Source organism: Cariama cristata, unplaced genomic scaffold (genome assembly GCF_000690535.1).
Source record: "Cariama cristata isolate BGI_N322 unplaced genomic scaffold, ASM69053v1 scaffold37605, whole genome shotgun sequence".
NCBI lineage: Eukaryota > Metazoa > Chordata > Aves > Cariamiformes > Cariamidae > Cariama > Cariama cristata.
In genome coordinates this window covers 2,475-17,023 of record NW_009617594.1, presented here as the reverse complement: position 1 = coordinate 17,023, position 14,549 = coordinate 2,475, and the positions used below count along the sequence as shown (strand labels likewise).

General features: G+C 39.1%; 1 protein-coding gene across 1 annotated transcript in view; it reads left to right on the top strand.

The window, feature by feature from the left end:
* The window catches only part of LOC104161976 (pecanex-like protein 2), a gene marked incomplete at both ends in the record, with an annotated part of 36,847 nt that extends 23,426 nt beyond the window's left edge, over positions 1–13,421 (top strand). The window contains 4 exons of the mRNA XM_009700582.1: positions 3,196–3,288; positions 3,813–3,963; positions 7,970–8,111; positions 13,244–13,421. Of these exons, the coding sequence (XP_009698884.1) occupies positions 3,196–3,288; positions 3,813–3,963; positions 7,970–8,111; positions 13,244–13,421 (564 nt within the window). The remainder of the gene's footprint in view (positions 1–3,195; positions 3,289–3,812; positions 3,964–7,969; positions 8,112–13,243) is intronic.
* Between the last annotated feature and the right edge of the window lie 1,128 nt (positions 13,422–14,549).

Sequence of the window (14,549 nt, the reverse complement as noted above, 5' to 3'; positions counted from 1 at the left end):
TCCAAAAGCATAATTGAAAATAATAATTAAAAAAAAAAAAGCACCATTATAGTATATTCTGCTTGTAAAATCTGAGGCATCAAATGGTCGCAATGTTGGTTTGGGGTTTCCTTTCTTCCTTGTGTGTAAAATGGAGAAAAAAGAACGCCTGCTTTCAGCCCAAACTATAACAGAGATTATCTCTCACTGCAGAGATTTTTAACTGTGATCAGAGCTTAACTTTTCCACATTGGACCAATTGCAGCGAAGGACTCGAGCATCACATCGTAGGGCTATTCAGCATTCAGTTCATAAGTGCCTGGCCTTGGGAATGGAATCCAAAATCCTGCTTTAGACAGTTGAGTCTAAATGCAGGATAGGGAACAGAGTTGCATCCAAGGTAGGCACGTGCTTTGCAGGAGCTAGCTGCCTTCATGAAAGCTGCGGATCCACCCACGGCACGCTGTAGGTGGATGCCCAAGGTTTTTTCCTGGAAGGTGGCTCTGAATCCTCCTTGGCCAGAGAGATACCCAGGGCCCTGACCACTGACCCTGACCACCATACCATGACATGAAACAAAAGCAGCTACTGCTCAGCTTTGTTTAAGAAGGAAGAAAACCCCTGCATTTTGTGAGAAGTTTGAAAGTGTCTGTCACATCAAGGAGGGACTCCTGTGGGGACCAGTGTGCAAGTCAGCAGCTGAGCAATATATTTACGTTTTGAAACAGTTCTGTGCAAGGGCAAAAGGGCAAACCTGGGTGTATATGATACTTTAAACACTTTGAATGTTACCGGAGTTGGAGTGCAATTGTCAAATTTGGGGTTAAATACCTGAATAATAATTACTGCTTTAAAAACATAGGCCTTTTCCTGTATGGGATTGTTAATGCGTCAAAAGTAGTGAGAGCACCCTAAAAAGAACTCTTGCAAACTCAACGATGGGAAAGGTGGGAAATACCGGTCCTGCAATATAATGTATAATACATTCTCTTTTGAACGTAATCGTTTGAAAAGATTCTCTTTGGTGTCCTGGTACAGAATGGAAAGTTCGGATGCCGACTCTCCCTGAAATGTCTGTTATTATCACCTCTGTTGATTTTACAGCTAAATTCTTAATATTTGATGTAGTTCTTAAAATGGCAGCTTCTTCAGTCACCTGACTGTGAGAGAAATAAGTCATTTTAATAGTAATCATTTCTAGTTGTACAGAAGAGCTTGAAAATATGATTGGAGTGTGTTTGTTGTTCTTAATAAGCTTGTTTTAGATTATTGAGTAGTTGGATTCAGCTGTGCAGAGAATGATACTTGATCAAGACTTTTCATAATATGTGTTCACAAAAGGACTGAAATAGTGCCATGTAAATTTGGCACTGCTTAACTTTCTCATGTGCTGAATTTTATAAGCTAAGTACTGCTACTTTGTGTAGATTTTTGTATACAAACATCTTTAAAAACATTTGGAAAGATCAGAAAAAAATAATTTTCATTACATGCATTGGTAATAATCGCCTTATCCATCTTTATCAGGTTATGACCACCATTTTTCAGTACTGCTCCACATACTAAAAGCACTTGTTGGAGATGGAGGCACAACTTGCTAGTGAGAGAAGGTCTGAACCGAATGGAGGGGATCTGTGGGGACAGGCAGGGATCAAAGGTTTGTTCAGGGAGGAGAAGGCCTTTCCTTTGAGGTCCCTCATGTTGTGGTTCTCTTGTTGCATATGACAGCCAAGAAGCAAGGCTGCGTTTTGAAAAGATGGTCGGGAAGAGTTAGGAAGACCTAACTGTGTTCCTACACCTTCCCACCTCTAGTCCGCGGGGAGTGCAGGGCTGTCCTGTTGGAGTGTGTGCTCCCCAGCAGCCTGGGGGAGGGAAGGACAGTGGTGAGGGCTTGAGAAGTCAGCTAAAACAGATTGGAGTTGCCTGGGACAAAGAAAAGCACTTCTTGAGCCTGTAGGGTTTTTAGTCGTGCTGAATTTCAAAGGCCTGCTGCAGTAAGTGGAAGTGCTGATGCTTGTGACCTTTTACTAAGAAGCAGCTTTCATAACAGGGAGTGATAGGCAGCCTAAATATAGTGGTTGCTACCAGCTTCCTCTGTAATTCGCAACCCTTCTGTTGTTCACTTGTTCTGCTTGCTTTTTTACCTCCTTTATTCGCAGGTTTGCTATCCCATCATTATTTTGGTTTTCTTTCTTTTTCTCTGATGAGAGAAAATGAAGACTATCTAGATTGCAGCACCAGGCAATCGGATGAGCTAATTCTAACAGAAGCGTTGCATTTCACGTGTTGTTTCTAGATGTCTTTGAATTAAAGCATAAGTCAGTTACTAAACCAAGAGCTATAAATAGTTACTCATTTGATAACTTAGCGGTAGTATTGAGTGCTGAACTTAAATGCCCCTCTCATAAATCTAAGGCAAAATTTTCATTTACTGACAAAGACATTTGGGTGACCTCTGAAGGGCAATTCAGAAGATTGCACAGATCGCAAGCTATCTTTTTTATTTGTTTACTGAGAATGACATTTTAATCACAAGAAAAACGGGCTGGAAAGACAATGATATTTTCCAATCTTTAGAAATAAAGTTACTCCTACCCTAGTTATAGATCTTTAAGCAAAGGCAGACGTGTCCTTTCATTATCACTCAGTGACACTAGAAAAGGCCTTGTCTGAAATCCATAAAATCTTGCCAAAATTTGACTTCCAATACAGAAAATCAGAGAATGGGACATGTCTCTTTAGAACATAATAAATGTATTAACTTCGTGTCTCTGAAGACATTACAGAAAAGCCTGAGTCATTTCAGTAGTACAAGAGAAAATTAATCTGAAGAAATCTTAATGCTTGCAAATAGGAAATGGAACCAGGATTTTGATTCCCAAAAATAAATAAGTCATAATGTGAAAGAGTTATATTCCTTAAACAGAATCAGACTCGGTATGAAGATGTATTGCTTTCATTTCTCCAATCTTAAAACTATGTTATTAAAAAATACAATTTAAAGTTAAGCATGATGAATTTAAATGTGATTACTTTGACAAACCTAGAGTGTGAAGAAATAATTTCCCAAAGCAGAGTGGAGAAAATACTTTTGTATCGAGGAGTGCTGATTAGCCTTATCACAATGCAGACTGAAAGTAATTGAGACCAGAGTCGTTTACTTTGGTTAAAATAGTATTGGCTTGCTAATTTTGTATAAAATAATTATTTTCACAGAAAGAAATCTTGAAATCGGATCTCATTGTCTGCACAGCGGCTGCTGTTCTATCATTTGCTGTCAGTGCCAGTACTGTGTTTCTATCACTAAGGGTGCGTATCTTTTTTTTTATTTTTATTTTTTACCCTAAGGTATTATCTCTTTTATACAAAACCACAAGGTGCTTTAACTGGAAAGAACAGAGATTGTGGGAAGAGAATTTAGTGAAAACCTATTTACTAGTCATGAGAACATTTTTTATTTTTTTTTATGTGCAAGGCAGTTAGTTTATGGATATTTGTATTAATTTCAGTGTTACTTATTTGACATCTCTTTCCTTAAACCTCTGTATATCCACAGCTCTTTTATGATAAGGAACCTACGGGACAGAATGAATAAGCCTGATCACTTGCTTTTTTCCTCCAGTTAGGGAGGAAAAAATTGGTTAATTATGTGTGCGAAATACATGTTTCAAAATCCATATCCACCTGTGCAGTCGGAGAGTTTGAACACAGGAGAAAATTAATTGCACAAATACAATTATAGGAACTGTTAAAAAATGTAAAAAAAAAAGTTTTTTATAAAAATGTTGTTTGCAAATTATAACCATGTTTCATTTTTTTCTCTCTTGGCCCAGCCATTTCTCAGCATTGTCTTGTTCGCTTTAGCATGGACTGTGGGATTTGTAACACATTACGTACTTCCTCAGCTTCGCAAGCATCACCCCTGGCTGTGGATCTCCCACCCCATACTTAAAAGCAGAGAGCACCAGCAACGGGAAGTGAGAGGTTTGTAATAAAATATTTTCTAAACAATGAATGCAATGACTTGCAGCTTGTCTTGGTTTTTAAAAAAAAAAAAAATCCAGAAGGAACAGAGCAGGGAGAATAAATTATGCTTTACAGTTTCCTCTTGAATACCATGCATATCCATAATTTGCATTTATCCCCCAGTCACCAGCAAATCTGTGAACCTGTAGCAGTTGTCTCCTGAGACCACTGCACAGGGCAGGGTCAGTTAGAGCAGGTTGCTCAGGGCTGTGTCCAGTTTTGAGTATCTTCAAGCATGAAGACTCCACAACCTTTCTGGACAACCTACTCCAGCATTCATTCATCCTTACAGTAAGAAAGGTTGAGTTTGTGTTTGTGGTTTTTTTTCTTATGTTGAAATGGAATTTCAATTTGTGCCCATTTCCTTTTGTCCTGTCACTGGGCACTACTTAGAACAGTCTGGCTTTGTCAACTTTACCTTCCTCATCAGGTATTTATACCCCCAAAATGCCCCCAATCAGGCATTACTAAGATATCCCCCTGAGCCTTTTCTTCTCAACTCTAAGCAATCCCAGCTCTCTCAGCCTCTCCTCCTATGTCAAATGCTCCTGTCCCCTCATCATCTTACTGGCCCTAAGTGGCCTTTCGTGAGCTGTCGTCTGATCTGCCTTTTGCTTTTACATTACAGTACTGTCACTTGCTGTGTTGCTTGATATGTTATAGTTCATGCTTAATAGATTGGCATTTTATATAATTTAAAAATTGAAATGATGAAATTGAGACAGAATTTTTTCTACTTTCTGACATATAACTGTATATCATTTGAACAGCAAGGGTAGTGCAACTTAGAGTTCTAATTTCCATCGTAACACTTTTAGAGGAACATTAAAATTGAAGGGAACTGTGAAATTTTCTTGAAGATTTGTTCTTGGTAATGTCTGCTGGCTTCAGTGGGTAGTGCCCTGATACGTGCGAGTATCGGTAAATATTTTAGTATGTCAAGGTCTGGTTTCCTGTTCTGATACAGTTATTTCTGCAAGCAGCCAGTGTACTTTGAGAAGCACAGCTTTTTTTTTCTCCTCCCAGCTCTCATCTTGCCTTTGCTACCAGCCAAAAGCTTGCTTGTCATTTCTTGATGGATCCTGTGCCTTAATCATTCTCAATATATGTTCCTGAGGTGTTTGAAGACAGCGTTGTCAGAACACAGTCTGCTGAGGGACTTTAGTCTGTTCTTCAACTAGACAACAAAAGAGTTCAGATCACTGTCTGCAAAACCATGCATTAAGGATTTAAATCTTTTTCTTTTAAAATCATGTCTTTCAAAAAGATTACTTTCCAAACGACGCTTGAGTATGAAAAAAGTACCCGAGAGACTTGATTGAAGGTTGCCTTTTAAGTTTTACTGCAATATGCCAAGGAAAGTGAAGTAGAAATATAAATCTTATTAAGGATCATGCCCAACTGAAAACATTGTTCAGGGCTGCTTCTTCCTGATAATCAGTCATTCTGATGAATACCCAAGTTTTATTGTTTGTTACATCACTTAATCATAAAAGACTACTGTAAAAAGACTTGTCCTGATTAAATCTGTCTTAATTTGTCAGAAAACATTGTTTTCCTAAATGCAGTGACTCAGCTTTTGAAAAGGTTGAGGGTAGAGATCTGTCAGACTGATATCCACAGATGGGTACCCTTCTGCTTTGAGATCAGCTGCATTTCTCATGCTGCCTGCTGCAGGCAACAGCCTTTTCTCCTTCTTTTGCAGTCCTCATTTTGTATGTGGTCCATTTCTGTGCTTTGGGGCTTAAGTATTATTGCAGGGTATCTGGGTTGTGTATTAGAAAACAAGGGGGGGGGAACCACAAAACTTCAGTCCCTTCAGCTGCTGCAGAGGCTTTTTATCATGTTCTGAGATGAGACAGGCTGGGGAAAAGGTTGTATAATCCCTTTGATAGATATGTCTGACAGGCTGTCATCTTTCTTTTACCATGTAAGAAAAATGTAGGAGCCGAACTTAAAGGTTCCTTGTTTGTATAGTAAGAGAATCTTGGAAAAGGACAGTATCCTGTAGTTGTCGGGCATGGACAATGAAAGGACAAGTATACAAAACAAGAGGTCTGCGAGGAGCTTTTACTGCATAGAATTTCATTTTCAGCTTCCCAATTTTTGACAAGAGTGGTGCTATGGGGAGACGAATGATTGCGTGCAATTAGACAGGCAGCTGGTAATGACAATTCCACAAGTTTATTCCTGGCTTTGTTTCATTGACTCTGGGTGAGCTGTTCAAACTTTCAGGCCTTCCACAGAATAGCGATTGTCAGACCAGTTCTCATGATGCCCCTATGAGATAACTCATTTACTACTTGTCATTGTTTTCCCTGACTACAGGAAGAAAGGCTGAGGTCAAGATGTATGAGCTTATGGTATAATAGATGTGTAGAAAGTAGTGCAGGACTGAGTGAGAAAGAAACCCTGAAACACTAGAGGCTATTTCTTCTCCTTCTTTCCCACCACTGCTTTTATACCCCACAGATTCATGTAAGCCATTTTCAAATCATCCACATCTTTCCCTGGGCCCCCTCTGAAAGTAAGCGCACTTTTTTTTTCTTTTTCTTCTCCTGTCTGCATTGTCTGCATGCATCTCTCTCTGCTCCTGCAGCTACCTTCTTTTTGATCTACTTGATATGCACATCTCTTTATGCGAGCTGGAGTTCTCACACAGAGCTCAGCTTTGGGCAGCTGGATGAAGTTCTTGAGTGGAGCTCTGAGAGCAATTTGTAGTTCAGGAGGAGGAGAGAGGAATGGAGTATAACAGCTAGGTTCCAAAACGTATGTTTCGCTGCTTGTATGAACTTTTTAGGAGGTGGCCTTTAGGTAATAAGAGAAGGAAATATTTTTACATTATAACAAGAAACAGAAGTTGATCATGTTTTCTGAAGGCAGATTTTTGCAAGAGCATTGCCTTAGCTTAAGATACTGGCAAAGCATGACTTAAAGCTAATTTGGAAGGATTGCATTTAGATCTTTGAGCCTATACTATATACAACTGTGCCTGTAGAACATACAAATCTGTTGATTCAACATGTCTTCTTTGCTTGTCATTGAAAAGGTGTGTGTGGGAGGGTGGGATGTGTATATGTAATTATTTTCATTTCTGCAGGGAAGAGTATTGGAGATTCAGTAGCTGGCACGGTTATTTCTGAGTCAATACCAAGTTCTGCCTTTTTGCCTTCACTGTTTTTCCAATAACCGTGCCTAGCTGAGCTCAGTTGAGAATAAAAACATTATTTTTGTCCGTACACAAACACAAGTGTTTCTGCACCCAGTTCACCTAAGTTCTCCTAGCAGTTGAATTGCACAGAGCATTCAGTTCTTGTTTAATACTCATGTTAAGCACTGTGGTGGTGTTAGAAAAGTCTGCTGCAAAAAAACGTATTCTTTAGTGGTGAATGATGTGATTCTGGCAGATACTTTTTACAACGGCTGTTTAAGTGTTTTGAGAAACATCTATGACAGTTTCTAGCTCCTGTTAATTCTTCAGCCTTTAGATTTCGAAGGATATTTCATTCATCAATGAGGTCAATGATACTTTGCAGTCTAATGAACAGTGGTTTTGCCACTGTAAGATGGGGAAGGAGAGGCACAGAGTTCAAATGATGTTCCCTAGGTCACCACCAGGTCAGTGCCAGAGCTGGAGAGGGCCTCTCTGCAGTCATTACATCACTAAAAGTGCTATTTAATATAATGACTAGCAATTGGATTGTGTAGAAACTGCCATTTAGCATGTACCATCTCCTTTTGTTTCTGAGTGTTTCTCATGAGTGCAGTTAGAAGCAGCAAAAGAGAGAATCTCCAAATTCAGAGAACAAAATTATTTCTCTATTGCGAAAGAATTATGAATTCCATTGTTTCATAACTTGATTATATTTATTAATGTGAGCTAACTCATTTCTTCTATGGTATTGCAGTGCAAAAAATGCTGATAATTGGATGAAACTACCTGTTATCTGAATTTCTATTTCAGATGCTCCTCATTTGATGTGGTTTGAAAGGCTCTATGTGTGGCTTCAGTGCTTTGAGAAATACATTTTGTATCCAGCTATAATACTGAATGCCCTCACCATTGATGCTTTCTCAATTAGTAAATACAAGAAGCTTGGTGCACAGTAAGTAGATTATAACTCAAAGAATGTCATTAGTAGAATATTTGGTTTTAGACTGAAGATTGAGAAATGAAATTTGTATCTTAAGTCTGATGCCTGTCGCAGTTTGCTTTTGTGCATTATCAGTTCAGTATACAATAATCATTGGCTCTGGTGAAAGAGAAAAGCAAAACTACCCTAGCACTTGCTAAGACATGACTCCAGTGAGAGGGAGAGAAATTAAAAGATTAAAGAGCTATATATAGATATATCTGGAATGTCTAAATGTCAATTAAAAGCAAGACATGCTATACCAGGCTGCAGGTGTTTGATGGGCATAAACACAGTGGGATAACTAGAATTAATCAGATGAAAATGAGAAATCTAGGCTGGATATCAGGAAACATTTCCTAACCAAGCATTTTTCAGACTATGGCGTACCCTCCCAAAGGAGTTATTGGAAGCTTCACACACAAGTCTTTTAAGGCAAGACTGAATAAAATATTCAGCAGCGTAGAATGATGGGTAGTCCTGCATTAAGAGTAGTTTGAGAGAGGTGGGAATACAAGTTTTTTTCCATAATCTGATGTCTCTGATATTAAGCAGAACTGGTGATGCTGATCCATGAAAACACAATATGATCCTTGCAGACAGCCTTTTATGGTAAATATTTTGGTCAGTGACTTGCCTACTGCAGATATTCAGCAGGCTTAGTGACTGCAGTATCCCCAGCGAGCAAAGTTTCTGCAGTCTTTTTATCAGGATGACAGTGATGCAGATGATAAAAACAAAGAAAACAGCCTGTGTTCAGGAAGGAAGGTTCCAGTAGCAGGAAAAAATGCTGGAGGAGAGGGAGTTACTCAGTATTAATAATAATCTAGAATCTTAATTTTAAATATTAAAGAACTTTGATGTAAAAATTGCATGTTGTTTTAATTATTCTTCTCTCTTGAAGAGCAATACAGCTTTAGGGACTACATTATAAGGAAAAGGTGATCCCTGCTTTTAGGGGCTGACACTAGGACTAGGGTGTTAGTCAAATTTTCTGCATATTCCTCCCAGACAACTACTTCTCCAGGGAGACTCTCACCAGTCACTCAGATACCCTGTGTATTTCCCCACTGACCTTTTTCCTCCAGGCACTTGGGAGATGCGAAGGCCAAGGTGCTTCAGGAGTTTAGGTGTATTGTCTGGGGTGAAACTGAGTCCACGCTTATCCCTCTGGTGCTCGGAGAACTAAAAAGTAATCAAAATGTCATTTGTCACTAGTTAGTAGACATGACTGAATACACGCACGGAGTAAATATGTAGGGTTAGGAAGGTGCTATTTTTATAGAGTCATTCCTCCAAGCTAGATTGCACTTGAAAGTATCACCTCCCTCAAGTGTTCAGAAGTAGTGAGTCAGTCCCCCAGAAATTTTGAGATTAAAGAAAGTAATTACATTTGTCTGCCTCTGATCGTTTGGCCGTAGGGGAATACCATGACAATCCTTTCCTTCCCTCTCTCCCTTGTGTCTATGTGATCACCTTGGATTTAAAACCTGTGTTTTCTCCTTTTTCTTGTAACTGAGGTCTAATCACAACACTCCCAGCAGTATCCCTTCTTCTCTGGCACTCCCCTGTTTAATACGCTTCACCTACAGCTACCATGTAAATGCCACATACAAAACATTTGTCCTCAGATCCGACCTCTTTCTCTTCAACTCTGTAAGCCCGTGAGGGATCCTGGATTCTCCTTGCTCATTCCATAAACAGTGTTACTGAAGGTTGTACTTCCTTTGCCCTAACGCGTAAATACCCATTGTCTGTTGTTGCAATATTTCCTTAGTTATTTACCACCCAAAAATCAGACCACATTGTACCTTAGAGAAGGGAAGGCAACACTCTCCCGCTCTGTGTCTGCGGTAGTATGTTTTGCATAATTTGATTTTGGAATTTTTCTCAATTTGAACGTATTTTTAAAAGAAGCTTCATCTTGCTTTGTGATTTAAAGGATGGAAGCGGTTTTCTTCTTGAGGAGGCAGAACAGCTTCTTCACAGTCAGGAGTTTGCTTGAGCTTTCCAGACCCCGATGTGCTGGTTATTAACGGGATGCACGCTGACAAGCTGAAAAGCCTGCCCGTGTTACCTGCCACAGAGGCTTCTGAAATCAGCCTGGCTTCTGTCTCTCTCTTGCTTTCTCTCTGCTGGGACTTATGGTCCCAGGAAAAGCATCTTGAGTGGCAATATCTTTAAAGAAGAGGGATAATGAGCAAATTATTTTCTGGTGCTCTTGAGAGCATTATTTTATAAAATGTCATTTTTGGTGAAATTTTCCACGTGTTAACAGATCCAGTGAGGAAAAAGTCTTCATCTTGCTCTATGATCTGTAAGTATTCCGTGTGAAAATTCCTCAATGTTGCAATAATTTCCTTCTTTCCGAAGAATGTGAGATCCAACCGGTTCACACAGGACACACTGGGATGGCTTCTAGTGGCTTCAGAATCTATTTAGCCTAGTTGCTAGTTTTCCATTCAGAAATCTGGGGCAAATTGAAAAGAACAGCTTTGACAAGGTGAGAAATAAGGTCAGCTTGGCATTTCATTTCAACAGTGATGTCTTGGTGATCGTTTAGAATGACCTGCACTCAAATAAAGTTGCATCTGCATTATGAAAGACACACAATAATGAATAAATGCCTCATAAAATCAACCTGGAAATGTACAGACTTCTGAGCCTTTCTAGAATGATGAAAACATCTTTAGAGCTTTCTGGCCTGTCAAGTGTCAGTCGTGGCAGCAGGTAGTCTCCTTGTTTGCAGCAGGATGGAGAAGAACCTTCCATACATTTTGCAAATACCTGGCCTACTTTGAGTCACTCATTATGCATTGAAGTCCTCATCTATTTTCACCAGCATCAAACCAATCCGTCTCCCAAAAATTGAGTGTGCTTAATTTACTTAAGAGAAGTCAGCTGGCTCTCAGTTCACAGGGAGTTACTTGTACATGTCTATTAGGTTTGGGTTGTCTTTTCGGGAATAGATCCAGTACAGTTCTTGGGCAGAAACATGCAAACCTGCAATCCAAATATTCAACTGCCAGAAAACCCTGAGGGTATCTAATATCACTAAGTACTCCTGAATTTGACGCGATGGTTCATTAGGACTTGAACCTCCTAATGAACTCGAACATTCCCAGAGCTTTCTGAATAAATCACTTGACTCTTATCTTATCCTAACTAGGCCCCAGAAACCCAAAGGTTCTGAGCTGAGAGCTGGTTTGCAGCTTCCCTGGTATGTGATCAGGATTGAATTCACAAATACTGCTTTGATTTCCTTCTATTGAAAAACCTTGATGGAGAAGGTGCTGTTGCCCGTTTCATTTAACAGGAGTCCAACTGTTAAGCACTTACTGGGAAAGTAGAGGCTATGAGAAGTTTGCTCTTGATTCCTTCTGCTTTGGTGGTAAGACAATTCTTACAGGAGCAGGAATCATGTATTCCAATTCCCGCTCCTGACCTATTCCTGTGGTTTTTAGTGATTGTTGAATAAAATTCAGAACCATGCAAGTGCTTATGTCCTGGAGCCCAATACTGTGTCGCCTTTCAGGGGAGTGCCCATCAACAGGGATGTAGAATCACGTTCTGCCTTTCTGGCTAAAAAATTCTTTAACTCCTTGGCACAGATTCAGCCAAGGAAGGAAGAGTTGAGGGTGAGATGTGGGTCTGAAACCCTCCAGAGCTGGAAAGTGATTGGATTTGGGTTCCTTCCTTCCCAGGGAAGTAGCCTAACCAGTAGGCTGCTGTTGAAAAGTCTGGTGTCATGATTGCTCTTTTGAAAGAAAAGATCTGTGCTCAGTTCCCTGCAAGAATGATGGGAAGCACTTAGCTGTGCTGGAGGGGATGGGGGGAGACAAAGATCTTCACCTGCAGTCTTAGGTCAAAGTGAATTAGGATGGGGTAGTATTTTCGACCTGGGGTAGTATTTTCAGACACATCACTATCCTGAGGATTTCCGGTTGGCTAGCTTTAGACAACTGCTTGCTGCCTGATTGTCCCTTCGCACTGGAGAAAGAGACAAGGTTGGATTTTCATTCTACTCAGGTGATCTAAAAATTAATAATGTGTGTCTGAGACCTTTCTAGGATCTGACCCCCAGAATAGGCTGTATTATCCGGGAGATCAAAATTGCTGTCCAAGCAAGACCATCTTTCTAATTCCGTAAAGAATCTTAAAACCAAATCTTAAAAATGTGAACAACCACAAGTTCTGAGTTCAGATATGTATCCGGAGACTGGAGTGGTTATTTAAATTCAAGGGGTGCCAACACATTACCTCCATCTTTCCTTCTCATATAATTGTATTTTCTTTTCTTACACGGAAAACTGTGTAGTTTTCTGTAGAGTTCAAATAAGAACATTATCTTCTTGGAGATACGTCAGCAAGCACTTTAATTTTTAGACTTTTTGATTTTCTGCGTGCTTACTTACTAGTCAGAGTTCTCAGCTTAAGTTCACTCTCTGGAGTACAATAAGGGAGAGTAAAATGCAGATTGTATGCATTTTAGAACGTATAGATGCAACATGCAATTTCTTTTCATCTGATGAAGGGAATTGCTATATAGAACAGTCGACCTTCTGGTCAAAAACAATGGTAAGGATTTAAAGCACTTCATGTCTATGGGTGTTTCTATCCAGAATTTTGGCATTGTGGGCAATGAAATTATGAGAATAATTATAAACTATATCATCAAGTGGCATTTCTAGTAATAAAAAACCTGGAGTTCAAGATGTTTTTTTCAGATTACAGTAATGTTTAATGAAAGTGCCAAGATATTTCCCAAACTCAAATTTTATTTTAAGAGCTATGTAAAAATATCCTTTCTAGATTCTTGGGTTTTAATAATCAATTCTGCTCTTTTTAGTACAGAGTTCTTTCTTTTTTACAGATTACAAGTGTGTGATAATGATAAAGGAAAAATACGAAGTTGCACATGGGTAAAATAAATGTGATTGCTAAAAGAACATAGTATTAATGTCAGAAATCAATAAGATGTGTAGATTTAGATATTCATAGCCGTCTAAAATACATCTGGTACAGCTATTCGTATTTAAGAGCTTCATAATTTAATGCTTTATGACTTTGACTTGATTAGGTTTTTCTTTCTGCCTTTCTTACAGCTGTGATATTATCCTGATAACAGTTGCTGGGATGAAACTCCTCCGCTCCTCATTCTGTAATCCTATTAATCAATTTGTTACTTTGAGCTTTACTGTAATCTTCTTCCGATTTGACTACAGAGACATTTCAGAAAATTTCTTGCTGGATTTCTTCATGATGTCCATCGTGTTTCATAAGGCAAGTTTTATAGCTCCTGTCATTTCTTTGGCAAATATATTTCATGGCTTTCTTTATCTTCTCGGTGTCACTGTGCTGATCAATGTGTGGTAGGATTTTTTAGAAGTAATGAATGCATATATAGACACAGATTCTTAGTACTACAGAGGGAAAAAAAAAAATCTGTAAGCTGAAAACAAGATTCCAGTTAAAGGACTTCTCTGGTTTTGTACAGTGTTTTGCAGTTACTTTTTGTTCACGTGTTGGTATAGAAAGTTCAGAATTGTTGTTTTCAAGAGGAGAATCCTCAATGAGTTGGAAAGAGCCTCTTGGGTCATTAGTGCAGGGCTGCCCTCCAGATCAATGGCCTGGTGTTTTTATCTAGATTTTCTTTGATTGCCTCTAGTGTTTGACTCAACAACTTCCTTTGGGAAATTATTCCATTATCTAATTATCCTCATGATAATAAATGTTTTCCTAGTGTCAGCCTTAACATTTTTCTTTTCCTGTTTTCAGTCTGGTATCCTTGTGATGCTGCCCTTGACCTTAACCTCAGAGCTCCTTCCTCTCTTCTACATTGTTAACTCTTGGAGTGTGCTCTAGTTGAACTTACTTTTGAAAATTTGGTCTGCATCAGTCAGATCAGATCCTGTCTTGATTTGCTATCTATGGTGTTTCACTGAATGAAGCAGGTTTAACTGATACCTTGATAAAACATGAGAAAGTATTGAAGACTTGCCTAAAGCTTTTATCAATTCTTTTGTATTTTGTTTTGTTTTTAAACTTCTTGGTCCCTGATTGCCGTAACATATGATACAGTTTGTCCAGGGGTAGTTCTGGTGAGGTGTTTGGTTTTGTTGTTGGGGTTTTTTTGTTGGGCTTGTATGCTTGGTTTCCTTTTCTAAAATATTCTTAAAGTATGTGTGAGTATGACCCAACTAGCACCACTTAATTTCTGAGAGGGGAAAGACATGGACGTTTCAGGCTTCCTAAAGAAACACCCAGTTCATTGGTGTTACGTTGGGAGTTCCCAGTCACTCAGGCAGAGTGAAGCAGAAATTAAATGCTTTTCCTGGTTTATTCCTGTACTGTTTTAAGGGAGGAGGTGAAGGGAGGAATAACAACTCAATGAGGGAACTTGGGCTCTTC